General features: G+C 33.6%; 2 protein-coding genes across 2 annotated transcripts in view; one reads left to right on the top strand and one right to left on the bottom strand.

Annotated features, from left to right (window-relative positions):
* Positions 1–2,897: 2,897 nt before the first annotated feature.
* The window catches only part of LOC142978931 (zwei Ig domain protein zig-8-like), a 57,014-nt gene continuing 41,430 nt past the window's right edge, over positions 2,898–18,481 (bottom strand). The window contains exons 6-7 of the mRNA XM_076123573.1: positions 9,237–9,394; positions 2,898–5,390 (exon numbers count right to left, since the gene is read on the bottom strand). Of these exons, the coding sequence (XP_075979688.1) occupies positions 5,104–5,390; positions 9,237–9,394 (445 nt within the window). The 3' untranslated portion in view covers positions 2,898–5,103. The remainder of the gene's footprint in view (positions 5,391–9,236; positions 9,395–18,481) is intronic.
* Positions 14,417–17,996, top strand: LOC142978930 (uncharacterized). The gene is made up of 2 exons (XM_076123572.1): positions 14,417–14,932; positions 15,311–17,996. The coding sequence occupies exons 1-2, from the start codon at positions 14,821–14,823 to the stop codon at positions 17,599–17,601; spliced, it is 2,403 nt and encodes an 800-aa protein (XP_075979687.1). The 5' UTR covers positions 14,417–14,820; the 3' UTR covers positions 17,602–17,996.

Genomic DNA, 18,481 nt, shown 5'->3' with positions numbered 1-18,481 from the left:
ACAATAACGTCACGCGATACTGTCTAAACTGTTAACCACGCTACACCTCGAAACATAAGTATAAAGTTTAAATGTTTAACGCTAAAGCTTGCGAAGCAAACTGCATAATACGTCACTTTAAAGTAATTACTGCAAATAATTAGTCACAGTTATATTTCGCATGCTTTACTAATTGTCGCTAATAACTTTGACGTCAAACTTTCTTAGTACATGAAGTAATATTAGCATTCGAAGAAATGACCGCTATAAAGCCGTAACGAACATTCTTAAACAATCATACGACTTCATTGTGATATTGCATGTATTTAATCATTTATTTCTGAATATATACTTGCATGATATTGCCATACATAGGTACTTATGAGTGATTAAGAAATTTTGCGTGAAAACTTATTCAATAATGAGGTATGGTTTCCCGCTAAGTTATGAGTAGGATGGATTAATTCAGTATTGGTTGACAAAAAGATTATACAATACATGGATACATAAAACCACGCCTTTTTCCCATAGGGTTAGGCAAAGACCAAAGAACGCCATTTGATACGATCCTTATTGCCTTCCCTTGGCTCATTCATGTTCATACATCTTACCATGAGCAGTACAATTAATCTACCAAAATCAGTTCACTTAGATTGAGAGGGCCAGCAGTGTAATGTTTATCGAAACTGCGAATAGACTATTCAATTTTCATTTTATCTTGTAATCGAAGCTTTAATGTTTCTACTTGATTTTTATAGTACTCCCGCCAAAATAATATCATTACGAAGGGTTTTATTCGACTGAAGACGCATTCAAAGTGAGTACATACTTAAAGCTAACGTTCGTAGCATCTCAATGATCTTTTGACTATTAGATTCAGTGAGCGTTCAAAACGACCGGCAAATGCAAAGGATGCGGTGCTACTGAGTTTCCGTCGAAAACGCTATTTAGTCCCGAGGGTTCTTCGTTGACTCACTTATCTTTTGGTCAGTTACTGGCTACCGGCTACAAGAGCAAAACTTGCTTCTTTTATTCGAATTCAAGCTTCCTTTTAAAGGTGGATCACGAGTTTCTTTACGATACCATCTTCTGCCTACGACTGCATCTGAATAGAAGATGTTATGTAATTTCCCAACTATTTCCCACGCTAAGAAGTACCCTATTACTTAAAGTTAAATCATTTTGAAGATTATGACAGTCGAACAAAGTTTAGGAAGGTTTGATAACATTGGTACCTACAGGAAGTATACTCAGTACATAGTTACACACTTCGGTAGTTTTGAAGAAGTCCAATTATAGTTTGGAACACAACAAATCCCTCTATTGTAATAAATAAGGGCCCTTCGTCATTCTTCCAGTTCTTAATCCTCGAATCTCGGTATGGTTGTAATATTGCTATGAAACTTTGGGTCTACCGTGATTGGCAATAAACTCCTTTTAGATGCATTTTGGAAAGACTTCCCCTTTGAAAAATGGAATTGCTATTTGATTTACGTTAGACATGAGCGCTGCAGTGTCTATTCAATACATTTTCCGGTTTGAAATTGCCCATTCATTCATGCAGATGAATTTGCAGTTTTTTGGCAAGCTACCTCACTTAGCTAAATAAGCCGTGCATATTTGAAATATTCTGTAATAAAAAATGAATACTGCACCTGAATTGGCTGGAATCGAGTTAGTCGAAAAAATATTTGGGAATATATTTTCTAGTGGGACGTAGAGTGTACTGAAAAAGCTGAGTTTAATTAATTAGTTTTAGTTATTAAAAATATAGAACTGCGCAATAAATCAATATAAATAAATAAATCAATAGAAATATGACTAATATTTCGTTAGAGCCTTAAAAGATAATTCTCACTTATAACTGTTTTTTTTTCCAGAACTGCATATTTACGTTACATCTCATATGATAATCTGGATGAGATAGTCAAAGGTATTTTGATCTATGAACTAAAGTGACTTCTAGACTGAACACTAACAGAAAAAGTTACTTTCAAATAGAGTACCAAAATGTATTTGAATGTTGAATATAAACAAATACAATAGTACAATTTAAGACTCAGACAATATATTTATAATATACAAAAGTTTTATTTTCAAGAGGCATTCACCTTCATTACCGTGTAAAGACTCTCGACTCAAGATAAATAATTCTATTGAACGAAACTCGTAAAACGAGAGAAGCATTCATCATTATTTCTGAAAAGCTTTAAAGTAAATATTCGTTCGAGGGAGAAATCATAATAATATTGTGTTCGGTTCTTACATGTTGGAATATTAAAATGTATTCTGGTGATATGATAGAATGTATTGTGAGAGGAAGGAGCAACCCTTGCTCATACATCAAGTGAACCCGTAAGACCCGGCGTCGAACACACTCGTGCGATACCGAGATAGGGCCAAAATATACCGCTTTCTCTGTTTCCTTTCATTTAGATACGGTTGGTCTCGGCCCTTTATCCCCTTTCCTCAATTTCGTCTTCATCTTTCTGCCCCACTTCCATGGCCGCATTACTTAATACAATGAATTTTTTTGTCCTTAACTTGCCTAAATGAATTCTTTTTGGATTTTTTTGACAAATCCAGCCGAATCTGCTTCATCTGGCTGCCACTTAAACAGATTTAATTTTATAAAACAACATAATCTTGACAAAACGAGATGTCCATTTCGTATTTTACAGGTTTTTCCTGAGTGTAGTAACCTTCAACTTTTATTATTTACCTTTTGTTAGAATAACGCATTGAAACTATTCCATAAAATCAAACAAAAACAATAACAATTCGGTCGGATTAGAAAGAAAACTTAGGGTAATAACGATCTTGAGTTGAATTTGATGGTTGATGATATTATGTAACCATAACTTAACAAACTGGGGATTAATATACAAATACAAGAACAATGAAACACATAATATTCGTCATCGTTTTTATTACTATGTTTGTATTCTTATAAATCGTTAGATAACATATTTAAATACATCTACAATTTGATAGTTAATTACACAACCCTTTTGTTAACTACTTGTAAAATGGCGTCGCTGGAGTACGTCGCCAAAGTAATCCGAATACATAAAATGTATTTTGGCTGTCAAGTCATTACAAACATAACATTTAAATCTTTTATTTACATCGTCAAATATTTACACAATTTCATCTAGTATTTACACTTTAATCTAAATCTTATAATTAAACATGATTTAATTTATTAAATCTTTAAATACAAACGTACGATAGTCCGCGTCTATAAATCATCTAGAGAAAAAATAACTTTTTATACAATTAAACGTGTCCTTGACAAGTTTTTATTATTTAAGATTAAAACAGATATATCTACAAAGTAACAGAGATTTAATATTGACGTACATGGTAGCAAAACGACCTCATGTTTACCCAGCTTTTTACTTGGGAAGTCATAAAATTGTTTTTGTCCGTACTGCTAACATAAGTAAGGAATGAGGACGAACGCAGAATAAAAACAAAACTAACTGAGAGCAATGTTTAGTACCAATCCGGCAGATTCAGTACATGAAATGAACTCGAAACGAATGAAGGCCGAGGTACGTAATTTGTTGCTTGCTGTCACTTGAAACAACTTTTTGTTGGGATGCCTTTTATTTCGCCTTATAAAGCAACCCTAATTCTAAACTTTGATTGTACAATTTTTTTCAGCAACAAGACTGTGTTCAAATGTGAAAAAGTGAGGCGAGTTTGTGGGAAAGTTATGCGCAGTTTTTGCTCACAAAAAACAGAGTATTTCGGCTGGGATTTGTAAGTGGCGTTTCTATTTGTGGTCGCAAAATACACATTATGCAACAAGTCGGTTAATGGCGAAGCGGTTGAAATCCCGTTCGTATATCAAAGATATTCGTTGTCGAGAAACTTTGACTGGCTCATTCGAAAGCTACTTTAAGATTGACGACCTCTATAAATTCTTAGATCTTTCGTGGAAAAGCGAAGTAAAATCGTCTTGTGGTGGCTAAGGAGTCAACTCGATTGCGTCTCATTTTATGTTTGAGCGAGCTGGAGATGAAATCGTTTGAGGACAGACATTCGCTTAAAAAAGACTTCTCCGGTCAACAACACTTAACAGCGACAATAGAGTTCGAAATTCTCAAGAACAACAAAGAAGATTGTGGTGTAATTTAATTTAACATCGCTTTATCTTTTCAAAAATTGAAGAATGAATTAAATAAAATTGGTAAGATTAAAACAGGAAGAAAGATCATAGCGATATTTTGTTAATTTACCTAAGTAACTTTGTCAATAATTATTTTGTTTGTTACGTTTAAATACTCGAAGTTATTGTTCGTTCATTTTGGTTCTTGTACTTATGTATTGTTTAATTAACTTTTGTCCATATTATTTTCATAACTGTACTCCTATTTTGCTTCATATTTATTTACATAGATACAAAACGAAACTCCTAGACAAAATACAAAACGGAATGAACATTTGAGTGCTAGCCGTAATTTACAATTTTATGGCTAATGTAAGGGTTATTATTCAGTAATATTGTTTCTGGTAATTGTTCATTGTACATTTAATTACACAAACAAGTTGTCTTTGCTTTTCATTACTTGTGTTCTATCTTAGTATCTAACGCGCTGTAACGTGGCAAAGAGAGCAACTGGCGGCTTAGATACGTACCCATAGATAAGCCTCTTGCTTCGATTGAATCTCTCTATATTCCTGTTGGAATAACGAAATCGATTTGCTTGTAATCTCGGCACAGGATTAACATTACCAGCGAAGTTAGCTGCAAGGACAAAGGAGATTCTGCTCTAAATAAGTCATCAGAAAGATTACTTCATGCGTGTCGCATTAATCTTAACGCTCGTAATAAATTGAAATTACTACGGCCAGTTTATCCATTCCACGTAGAAACTTTAGCATCTAATAACAAAACATTATTTTTCAGTTGTAACACGTACGCTATTGATTTACCCTCTTACAATTAAGCCAGGAAACATTAATGTCTATTTTATCGTTGTCTTCCAAACTTTCAAATATATTTAAATCAGATAACGAAATCCGAATCCCCAACACAAATTCGCTTGTTCACTCAATCATGTAAAATACCTCCTTAGTTCAAAACGTTTGGGAAGTCACTTCTTCACTAATAGGTCATCTTGAAGCCGTCGGCGTCGGTTCGGTGTAAGCTGTCGTAAATTTTGATAGGAATTTCATGACCGTGTTGGCGGAAAGAAGGATAATAACTAATGATGGGATGGTGATGTGTCGCGCGAGGATCGGTAGAAGGAGCAGGAGTGCGGGTTTCGGCTGCCGGAGCGTCGTGATTGTCACTAGAGTAACCAGCGTGGCTTTGTTCAGGCGCGGCGGCGTAGCCCCAGAGCTCTGCATGGCCGCTGGCCTTTCCCCACTCAACACGTGTACCAGCACCGACGCTGACTCTGCGAACAAACGAAATTATCATAAATCAGTTTGCTTTGTGTAACAAAAAGAAACGCGTAATAAATAAAGCTACGCTTAACATTATTCATGTGTATTTGTTGAAGCTAAATATTGTGCATCGTTAGCACATGATACATGATCATTAAACTTAGAAAATGCGCGCCATTTGCAACGTTATGCCTAGATTAATTTAATGTTAGTACGTAAATTTGTTTAAAGCGCTACATTTATAGTTCATGTAAGCCTAATGGCACGTTTATAACGCAAAATGCTAGAAACGGCGACATTTAAAGTTTCTAACTAATAACACACATACATGCACATAATTGACCGTAAGCATTATGCCAGACTAATATTACGTTAAATTTAAATATTAACATAATTTTAACTTTAAAATCACTATAGGTACAAACATACACTAACAATATCAAGTATTACATGATAATAATATAAAAGTAAAATCTACAGAAATAAATAACTTAAAACGAAGATAGGTGCTCAGAATCATATTATGTTTAATAATATTATTGTGATACTTTGGCTTATATTTAGCTTGTCGTTGCGCACTAATCGTTACTAAACAGAACGGCTTTTAAAACGGCCTCAATGTGTCGTTAGAGACTTTCCTACACTTACACATTGCTTAAGTGTTCATAAACTCACTTGGCGGGGTTCAATGTTTTTATAATCGCGTTTCAGATTACGCTGCTAGATTAAGGCGCTGTGCAAACCTAGTTACTGGGACTGAAGCTACTCTCAACACTCTTTTTATATTGTACAGAAAATTGTGTAGTTGAGTTCCTGGGTACTATTGGTATTTTCTGATCGATTGTAGAATATTTCTTAACCTGAATCATCTTCAATAGATGGACATAGGCCAATGATGATGTAGAATATTTCTTAACAGTAGCTCGGTGATCGGTAAATGGCAATAGGCTAGCCCCCTATTACATGGCACTAAAATTTGGTAATGGCGAGACTTGGGTGTGTTTCATGCACTCTGCCTACACTTTCTCGTAGAACAGGCGTCATATTATGTAACTGTGTATAAATTGTGAATATAGCGAAAAATAAATAGTCAATTCTTATATGAAAATAGTCGTAGTGAATTTGTGAAACAGAGAGACGTAAGCTACATTTGCATAGAGCCTAAGTTTAAGACTGAACCCGATTCGATCAAGATATATTCTTAGCAGTGCGCAGTTTCAATTGTGTCCGGCAAACAGGCTCGGTTCCTATCGCAGGGGATCAAATATTGGCGGATTGGGACACGGTGCAATTCTATTTAAATTGCAGTTGCGATGTTATACGCTTACTATCGTGTACCTCTATAGTGAGATTAACAACTTTGGTACTTTCATTTCGGCCCTTGTTGCTAAGTTTAAAGCGTTGTATTTTCATATACGGTACGAGCTCTGATTAATTATTTGTTGAAACTGTAATTTTACGACAATGTTTTTTAGGTTCAACTAGATTAGCTATCACAAAATCGATGTCTATTTTGTGACTTTTCTTTCGAACGACAAAATGACGTCAATTAAAAGTTGGCAGCGTTCAAACAGTCGTGTGGGTAATTGTAGAATACAGCAATAATGTTAATCTACTTTGTAAGAATCCAGACTGGAATAATTACACAGCGATTTGGCGCAAATCCTTGTAATTCAAGTTTTATTTTGTTGTGTGAAATTGCACGTAAGCTTTTAAGCCGGCAAAGTGTAAATAATCGCTACAAACGGAGTATGGAGAATAGCAAAATGTAGTTTTTGAATTACTTTTTTTAGTTTCTATGTAATTCTATCAGATGTTCAAACAAAACAGAAAAAGATATTCAAAAATATAAAGGCTCTCCATTTTTTCTAACCTAAAAAGGATCAAAAAGGCAGATTGAACATTCACCTTCTAGATAATGTTCAGTACAAAGCTTTTGAAAACAAGCTCATAACTGTAGGGGCTGTAAAGGCTCTATTATAACCATTATGATCTAGTGCTCTATTAACATGATCTAATGGCTCAATTCCAACGCGCTTACACAACTTACGACGATAGTCAATTCACACCAACATTACCCAATAAATACACACTACGTATTATATTTTACCAGATAGTTTACTACTTCAATAATTTGCCCAAAATCGATAGTCGTAACAGTGAAATATTGACCCGTTTCCCGACATTAATTGGTTATAAAATTTATGCGTTTGCTCTAATTCTCGGCTCAAACGGCAAGCGACGCGCGCGGTCCTTATAATTGTAATAAATAATTACTCCGTACATATTCCGAGTAATACGTTTATGAACTTTGTGATTTATTTTTAAAAGGCACATAATATAGCGCTTTGAAGTTGTGTGCGAGCGGACTATTGAATACGTAGCGACAGACTTTTTGCCGCGGTCATGTTTTGTGAACTGTTTCAGCGATACATATTGTATCAGTCCCTAAAATTGTTCTGCATGGAAGTTGGTGTGTTCAAAATGTTTGCAAATACACTGTTTCGTAACAAAATTGGAAGTACCTTCGTACCGCAATTTTATGTACACAATATTAACTTGCGTTGAGATAATATAATAGAACGAAATCCTACTTGCAAACATGATTTTGTTGATAGGGACTACATTTTGGAAATATGAAACATAGTGGATACAATATAATTTAATAACTAGGTACTTATGGAAATGCATATTGCATTGTTCGTTAGTTAATTTGTTGAAACACAATAAAATAGAACCGTCAAAAATATGCCATAGACCATCTCACGACCTTACTTTGATGGTAAAATTAGAATACAAATGGTGCAAAGACAGAATTAAAAAATCTTATTCTAGGCTAACGCAATCTAGGCATGCTGTAATTCAACACGGATCGTGAATAAGTATGCACTGAATGACATCTAACTGTAACAGTATTCTACACAGGGAACGAACATATACCCCGATCGTCCAGTAAAATGATCGGAATTTAATAACGAATTGATTAAAAATACCAATTCAATATTAATTTTAAAATAAGGCTGTATGAAAAATTCGTATCCGGAATCCGAGGATTTGTTTTTTTGGTTCAAGAAAATGTGTGGCATGCATTAAATTAATATGCAGTCATAAAGACATTACCTACTTATATAATTTAAAGAAAGATTAAACAATTTACAACGTAGTCTTGGCTCATTTTTGAGTCCAATAAGTTACCTTTACATCAACTTATTAATATAAAATGCCATACTGAACAGCAGCTGTGTACAAAAATGGTCGTAAATAAAAATAAAATGATGCTATTATCATTGAAAAGCGAGCGAAAAAACGATGCATGTTCATAAGCAATTTGATATTGTTGTACGATCGCTCCATTACGTATAATGCTGTACATGCCCTTCAATACATTCATATTAAAGTTAGCTTTTACAATCCCTGGAAAGTCTCTCAGAGATTTATGTTGCCCTTCATTAGAAGTCAACTGAAAATTGTCATTGTACACACTGTTTTCATTTTTTATTTTTCTTAGGAGAACAAATGCTCCGTTTGCCAAATAATACTTTTGTGACGAGTAACTTTTATCCTTTAGTTCCAGAATGGAATATCAGAAAAACATATAAACAGAAAATTTGCTAATTGTATAAAATAACCTGACACGCCATTAAAAGTTTCCTATCTGCTATGTATTACCAGTAGCGCAACTTTCTACTGACAATATTGACTTGCGAGCGTTCGTCATTTGAAATGACTTGAAGATATTAGTTCTTACGAAATACGCTAGGGGCGCTGGCCATTATTCCAATCAAAATTTGTCGATATTTAACTACATAGGTAGGTTAATTAATCTAAAAAAAAATTATAAATTTTGTATGTATTACCGCTGCTACTAGGAGCGCAGGTGTAGTTCCCGGAGTCGTGAGGCGCGGCGCGGGCAATGAGCAGCCGACTGGTGCGCGTGCGCTGCACCGTCTCCACGCTGATGCCGCCGCGCTGCGCGTAGTTCACCACTTGCTCGCCTCGGTACCAGTAGATAAAACTGTCAGACAAATAACAAGTAGTAAATATTGAATATAAAAAGTTTTTGAAACATATAGCATGGAAGTGTATTTAAGTCTCGCTTAGGATACTGCTGGCATAAGTTCAGAGTTTTGGATGCAACGGTGACTCAGTTCATAGGCAATACAGGATCTAGTCAACAGTTGGAGAAGTTAACTGAACATATTTCTAATTTGCTAATAATTTAAAATACTCTTAACAAAACAGCAATTGGCAACTCTGGCTATTAACTGGGAACTCTATGCTATATAAAGGCCAAAAAAGTGAGAAACTTTGGTATAATAATAGTAATATGTGGTGAAAGTAGAACTACTGAGAATTACCATCGCGCCGTGCCCTATTTATATTTAACTGCGTATTACAGAGGTCAGTGTTCCCTACTACTTTATTTTTACGGATTGGTCGACATGAAAGCTTGGTTTCGACCGCAACGGTCCCGACTCGCTTACACGCACCCTTTTATTGCACACTATTACAACTTTTATGGTACAGTGCTTAATGCAATTTGGGCAGGCGATAGCAGAATAACACAGTAGGATACGGGAAACAAAACTTATTTAATTTTGGCGGTTATCCCAGTTTCCGTTTTTCTTAATGTCATAGGGTTTCAGATGCTTTAGTTGGCCACTAACCACAAGGAGAAAGGAAGTTAAGAAAAAATATGATAAGAACTATTATCGATTTATCTCACACATCTTCAGTTTCACAAGTAAATCGAACGGTACCCTTTCTCTCCAAATACGATTTTAGGTGGTAAAATAAATGTGTACGCATGACAAATATTTTCCTCCTTCAGGCTTTGTTAAGGTTGACAAACATGGCGTCTCGAGGTAGACCTTTGTATAACGGATTTAAGTAAGCCGTCTTTATAGCAATAAATGTGATGTTCGCCTTTGAATATAATAAACAATATAGGTATACGAAACTTTCCTTGATTTTCAATATGTTTGTTGTAGTAACAGTTGCATAGTATGTATATATTATTATACGCGACGATAAATCTCTCATTAATATGTAAGCGTAAGTTAGAGTGTGTTTACATCTTGGCGGAGTCTAAAATTTCTAAATGAACTCCAAAATTTTAACCCATTAAATTCGGTTTAACTATTACTTAATTAGTTATGCAAAACAATTACAAAGAATATCTCATTATCAAACTGAAAAGATTTTAAGCACTCACTTTAAATTACATTTTTTTATTTGAAAACATTTTAAAAGGTTTCTTTCTAAAGTTTTTTTTCTTTTCTTTGGAGCTCGTGTGTTACAAGACAGACTTTGGATACTTAAAAATATTGAGATCTCAAGGGTCATGATAAAATCAAACCTAAAAGTTTGGAGTGGCTTTTATAATAAACACGTAGTTTTTTAGTTTCTTTAGAAATGTACTAGACAGGTCTTAGATCTAAAGTAAATAAAACTACACGAAAATACAGCTTTTATATTGTTACCAGCTCGAGGCCTAAGATTCTTGTTTTTCTGCAGAATTTCGTACTAAAGCCGATCTTGTTACTTAGAGTAGGTTGAAGGTATTGAGTAGTTCGTGCATTGCGACACCATACAATAAGATTATCTCTTCTATTCGTATCACGAAAGCAATGCTTTCTCGAGCATCCTTCCAAGAGGATCTGGACCGATTCCGTCCTTGAGTGTAATTGCGATAGCAATCTAATTTATGTTTGTTAAGCTTTAGTAAGATCGCAGACTGGCTGACAGCAATAAACGTAGGATTAAAATTCGACCGCCAGAGTGGTACAAATAGAAATGCATAAATTCTATATAAATGTTAGCTGAAACATAAACAAAACATTTAGCGCAAGAGCAAAACATAACAGAATTTGATTGATATTATTTATTCAAGTTCGGAGAGTCGCTTTGTCTGTGGCAGCTTAGACCCCGCCTGTTTTAATTCATTTTGTTTAATTATTTAACTTCACCAAATATTTATCGCCATCTTTGTTTTGGTTGCCGCATCATCGTAGCGTTGATACCTTTAATTATATTTTACTTTATCGGAAATATACTATTTAACGATCGGTGTTACTCTGTCGAAACATCAGGTAAACAAAGAAGGTGACCTTAAATTTTCGATCACGTAAAAGACCCGCTGCATCATAATATTATAATATTATATATTATATTAATAATTCCTTTCTAGATAACGTATTAGTTTCGGTTATCAGGGTGTCCTCTTCAGCTATTAACACTTACACTCCGGTTGTCGTGATAATTAAACGAATGGAATACACCCAACTGTAAGGTAATAATACGGACTTAAGATCACGGCTTGGCTATCATATTTTTGTTCGTGAGTCACGAATTTCATGTCGCAATTAAGAATGTCGAAATAATCTTGTTATGTACAAATATAAGTACTGGCTGTACTGCTAGTGGTTTTAAATACTGTGGACTATCAAGAACCGGCTAACTATCGAGAAATCAGCGCCTCTAGGGCACCGTAGGAACTATTTTTGCAGTACATTCTAAATGTCAAGTTTTCGATACTCGTTACCAACGACTGATAAGAATCGCGCTACCTACATTTTTCGTGAAATTATAGTTTATACTCACGTAGCATCTAAATAAAAATATTTCTATTTGGTTTTCCATAGATACTTTAGAATACGTAGAAAATATTTTAATGGCTTGTTAAATCTGGCGACAAGAACTGACGTTTGAGTGGATAAAGTTCGTATATATTTTTCACTTTAAAAATAAGGTTTACCTCAGTCTAATTTACATTGAACGTAATAGTTTATTTAAAGGCTATATAATATGTATATGTATTAAATATTTGGGTCAAAATATAGGGACTAAAAAATGTATTTGACATATATTGGAAACATGAAACTAGTTCTGTCTAGAATATTTTATTCGTCCCAAACCTATATTGATTCTTAAGTTTATTGGTTTTGCTTGAGCAGGTGATTTTTCTAGTATTACTCAAATTGAAATTACCTTTATATTTCATGTATCAGTTACCCTTTACTGATAAATGAAAGAAGTATTTCTATCCTCTTAAATTGATACAAAAAATTTAGCAAGAATCAAGTTATTATATAATAGAAAAAATGTCAAAAACATTGTGTAAAACATTTATTTTCAATTTATAATATTGTTAGTAAATGACTAGCTTACATATAAACCAGAATGTAAATAGTTTATATTTGAATTAATTTATTAGGCTGTTTCAACATTAATATCCCACTAAAATGTTTCATTTTACAAAAAGCTCAATTAATGTTTTCATAGAACCGTTGTACAGGTATATGATGGAATACAATACGTGGAATCATTTTGGCGTTGTATTTTAATTTGTGGTTAATAAACATCAGTCAACCTTTTTTTGATTTATATATAATGTATATTATTTTACTTGTTTACACCTATGCTTCTTTTTCTTGTCCTTATCCCACGTTAGTTGTAGTCGGCACAGCTTATTTTCTCGGTTTTGTAAGACGTCATACCACTTTTAGGCATTTATACATTAAGGAGAATTTTAAAAATATTAAAATATATATTTTCCTTTAATGAAAGTTTGTTGCATAAGGCTTAATTCTAATACATTCTAATGTTTAGTAATTGAAATTTCGGTTCTGTTAATGTGTTCATCAAATGTCTGAAACTCTATTTTATTTAACAATAGCTAATGTGAGTGAATACATATTCATTGTTGAATCAATGCTGTCGCTATTGATGGACGTAATAGACATGTTTGGGATCATTTTCATGAGTACCTTGTTACAAACACAGTGCTAATATCGCCCATATCATTAAAGTTGACCCGTGCAACTTCGCTTGCGTCACATAAGAGACGATGGGTCATAATTGTCCTCGTTTTTGTGACATTTTTTACTGGTACTCTGCTCCTATTGGTCGTAGCATGATGATATATAGCCTTCGTCAATAAATGGGCTATCTAACACTGAAAGCTTTTTTCAAATCAGACTATTAGTTCCTGAGATTAGCGCGTTCAAACAAATAAACAAACAAACAAAAAAACAAACAAACTCTTCAGTCTATATATTAGCTTATAATATTAGTATAGATTGATATTAAATGTTCAAAAATAAAGTACTACGAATTTGTGAATTTTCAAAAGCATTTATTTTTTATTTTTGAATTATAGGCGCCCAAAATAACCCACGGGCTTATTTGAATAAAAAATATAATGTTTCGGCATGGGGCATATAGGCGCATCAATATTCAGATTGGATGTCCCTCGATAGATCTCAGACATAGGGTACCATTAAACGGTGATAGGCAAAGAATGCCTCACTTAGGGACCTCAGCCGACCCTTTTATCTGGAAATAAGCTTATCATGTTTATGGATGCGAACACTAAATGTATAGGCACGATGCGGTGTGAAAAGGTGCTTACACGATAACACACTTCCATTATAAGATCGTAAGGTGGAAGGTGGGGTCTATTCACCCCGCAACGATTTGTGTTTGGTATTTATTCGAAGTTACCCGACCGCAAACACCAATAACCAAGATCGAATTTTTAGGGAATATAATTTCTGTGCCGTATTTGTTGTTTGGTACGAAAATAGAGCTGTTTTTCTTTTGAAATGTTTGAGATTGATTTTTCTTTTGTGTTTTAGTGATTGGGCAGAAGCTTGATGTGATCTCGATGTGTATTCAAAGCTTGAGAGACACACAATAAATTATATCAAGCGTTTATTTTATACCTTTGTTTGTTCGCGGCCTTTTTTACGTTAGAGGTGCTTATGTGACACAATCACTTAGTTAATAATTTAACCATACCTAATGTTGTACTCATATGTTACTAGATGACCCGCGCAGCTCCGCTCACGTTTTCTTGTTTTTATTTAATACCGGGCATTTTCAAATTTATTCACCGTTCACACCTTTTCTGGACTTCCACAAATAATTCAAGACCAAAATTAGCCAAATCGGTTGAGCCGTTCTCGAGTTTTACCGAGACTAACGAACAGCAATTCATTTTTATATACAAAAGTATATAGATATACTTCGACGGCCCCTACGTACATAAAGACATGTCAAAAGTGGCAATTTTTTTTTATTGCATTAATGGCTTTAGATTGTCTTTATGCACATACCTATATATTTTTTTTTCTTAAATATTATGCATTTTATGTAAACTACAAGTCGTATAAGAGAACAAGTATCATAATTACAACGCATAAGTGTCGTAGATGCGGATATCTGTAGTTATCGTTTTATACGATGTTTTAAAATGCGCGCCACTCGGTGCGAGTGCGGTCTTGTCTGACATAACGTCATTCACGGGAATTCCCGAATAAGTCGTGTCGATTCTTGTTCGCGCAGTGAAATATTTAACGTTTTGATACAATATAGATTCAGTAGTGTATTTTATAGTTATAAATATCCATAATATAATCTACAACAGTACTGTAAAACATGAATAACAGTAGATCAAAGTTATTGGTGGATATTGCAAGCTCTGGCAACAATGTTTTAACCGTTTCTGAAGCACAAGATTTGATTAATTATATCGATGAAGCTAATGATGGTAAGTAGTAATTCAAATAAGTTTATATTAGACGCTCAATAATATTTAAAACAGATTGAAATATGATATTCTTTTTCTAACCTAGTGCGGTAGGATGACAATGTAAAAGCGGTCATCTCAGACTTATCCGCTTATACTATGATATACAACAGAATATTATTATTTTATGAATAATTATGATAAGTTGTAAGCGTATTTAAAATATGATTAACTTACTATTTTTTACAAAGAAAACAACGTTTTATTTACTATCGCGGTATATGCAGTCATGTCCTACATGTTTGTTTATACGTGTAACTATTAATTTTTTAATGGATTTGTATTCATTTACGTTTATTATAGTTTAATAAATATAGTTTTCTTTCTTTCGGTTTTTAGATACACACGTATGTACCGGAAAATATATTTCATTGGATCTTGAGGACCGGCCTTTGGACGTTTGTGACGGCGAAAGAGAGATTATTACCGAAGCACCTAGATATGAAGAAGAAATTAATACATCAGCTAATATGATATTATCTCAAACTGATTTAAATTATATAATTAATACGGTAGGAGAAATTTCGAATGATGAAATTCAAAATTACTATCTTAATAATTCTGTATGTGAAAATGAAACACCACAAGCAACACTTCAAAATGATATTAATGAAGGATCTGCCCGTGATGTTATTTCAACAGCTTCCGAGTCTTTAGTTTCAACACCAATGCCAAGTCCATGCATGTCGTTTGGAGACACTGTTAATGAATGTAACTACTTAAGCGAAAGTACGGTTATCCTATCTGATGCAACATTAAGATCAAGTCCTCTAGGCTCCAGCGAAATGTCCGGTTCTTCAACGCCGCGTCAACGTAAAAGAAAGCGTCAGTATGTGAAAAAAGCAATTACAAAGAACAGAATTACTAATAAATCTAACTGGCTAGATGAAAAAAGGAAGGCGCTTGTCAACATAGGTGAAGCTCATACATCTCGATCCGGAAAACAACAAATGGCAAAACAAATGAAGGGTCCATGTGCATCTAGTTGTCGATTAAAATGTTTTGAAAAGTTTGGTGTGGTAGCTCGCCAAAATATATTCAAAACCTTTTGGAATCTAGGTGATCATTCTCAGCAGTGGTCTTTTATTGCGTCACATGTAAAAGAAATAAGAAAAAAACAATGGACACAAGATTCTAAGAGGTTAAATGTTTATAAGTTTTTTTTGCCTCTTTTGTCTAATACAGACCACAAGGAGAAGGTAATGGTTTGCAAAACCATGTTTAAAAATACATTTTCTATTAGCAACACTTTTATACAATCTGCCATCGATAAGCATGATAAAAATACTGGTATTTGTACTAAAGACATGAGAGGCTTTCATCTAAATCATCCAACTATAATCAATACGGCAATGAAGGAAAATGTAGTTCAACACGTTAAATCTTTTGCACCCGTAGAAAGTCATTATACGCGCAAAGACTCAAATAAACAGTATTTAGACTGTGAACTAACCTTTAAAAAAATGTACGACCTGTATGTTATGTGGTGTAAAGAGCAAAATATAACTGAAAATGTAGCTACTTCTGTAAGACAATACAAAGACATTATTAATAAGGAATTAAACATAGCTTTTCATATGCCTAAAAAAGACCAATGTGACCTATGTCACGCAATGAAAAACAACACCTCGCCTACCAATGATGATAAACTGAAGCATAAGGCACACATGGAAAATAAAAATCTTGCCAGGAATTTAAAAAACGTCGATAAAATTGAAGCTCAATCTAATCCTTCTGATATTTGCACAGCGATGTTCGATTTCCAAAAAATAAATAACACTCCACACGCCGAAATTAGTGTACTGTATTACAAAAGGAAATTATCAGTTTATAATTTTACAGTTTTTGATGCTGGGTTAAAGGAAGCTACATGTTATATGTGGGATGAGACAATTGCTAAACGTGGCGCCAATGAAGTGGCTAGTTGTTTGTTTTCTTTCATTAACAATAAGGTTAAAGATGGCGTAAAAGATTTTAGATTCTGGTCAGACAACTGTGCTGGTCAGAATCGCAATCGCATTGTTTTTTTTATGTATTTGTATGTAAGCAATACATTTAAGGTAGATGTGTGCCATAGATTCCTGGAAAAAGGACACACTCAGAACGAGGCAGATAGCGTTCACGCATTAATAGAGCGAACAGCAAAAAATAAACTCATTTACACGCCAGATGAATGGTACACACTAGTTCGCTGGGCAAAACAGAATAGCCCACCCTATAGAGTCGTAGAAGTGAACCAAGACTTGGTTTTGGATTTTAAAGCTTGGCTACATACTAAAAACTGGATTAAAGACACAAATTCAGAGAAAATTAATTGGAATAAGATAAGAGAAGTAAAAGTACAAGGGAACAATCCAGACATCATTGAATTTAAGTACGACTTTTTTGAAGAAAATTATAGAAAACTAAACTGTGGTAATAATTTAAAATTGACTAGAGGGCGGAAAAGGAAGGAACAAGAACTAATACTGGAGCAGTTATATAAAAATCCTATCCCTATCACTGATGTGAAATATAAAGACCTAAAATGTTTATGTGATACACTGATTATTCCGAATAAATATCATGACTTCTATAGAAACCTTAAGCATAGCACTGAGGCACAGGATACTGACAATGAAGCTTGTTAAGTTTAAACAAGTTATTAAGTTTTTTTTTTATACCTGTCATTGAGACGAACTAATAAGAAAAGTTTAATAGGAATAAGATGAATCAGTCTGAATAAAGCTGTGATGATTAGATAGTATTATAAATTAGGAAGATTAGATAACTAATTAAGCTAAGACGTATACTCAAATAAAGCTGTGATGATTATTAAATATTAAAAATTATATTTTTAGATTGGTCTGATGCACATGTTTATGCAAAAATGTTGATTATTATCTTAAGATTATTATCTGTGATTTTTTAATGTTTGGTTCCTACTTCAATGAGACTATAAAAACCTATTGTTTAGATGTAAGAAAATTGATAATTAACAATAAATGATACTCAAATTATTATAAAGCTTTTCTTTAATTAGTAAAACACAAACCTGGTAAATTTTATTCTTAGGACATGTCTTTGTTTACTTTACGAGAAATATATTTATGTATATCCTAATGAAACCGCGTATAAAGCGATATGTCTACGTTGATGTATATTTATATCGATGGGTGGCCATTTAAGGAAGTTAAATGTATTCGTTTGAAAACAATTACATAAATATACGTTTTCATAAAACATTTAATATCAATTCTATTTCAGATACTGTTTTCTTCTTTCCTGCGTATAATAAGATATCTTATACTTGTCTGACATGGTTTTATTTTAATATCACCGTAGAAACAGTCATCTATCAATTTTTCCAGGAAAGCATAAAATAAATAAATAAGTATATATACCATTATAAAGTTTCTAAGTCTCATAAGACATTATAGAAATAAAATATTCATAATTGCACATAGAATTATTTTCAAAGCGATTTGAATACAAATTCTGCTCTCCTGTAAACCTCGGTTTTTGACATGT

This window comes from Anticarsia gemmatalis, chromosome 15 (genome assembly GCF_050436995.1).
Source record: "Anticarsia gemmatalis isolate Benzon Research Colony breed Stoneville strain chromosome 15, ilAntGemm2 primary, whole genome shotgun sequence".
NCBI lineage: Eukaryota > Metazoa > Arthropoda > Insecta > Lepidoptera > Erebidae > Anticarsia > Anticarsia gemmatalis.
This window is presented reverse-complemented; position numbering and strand designations above follow the sequence as displayed.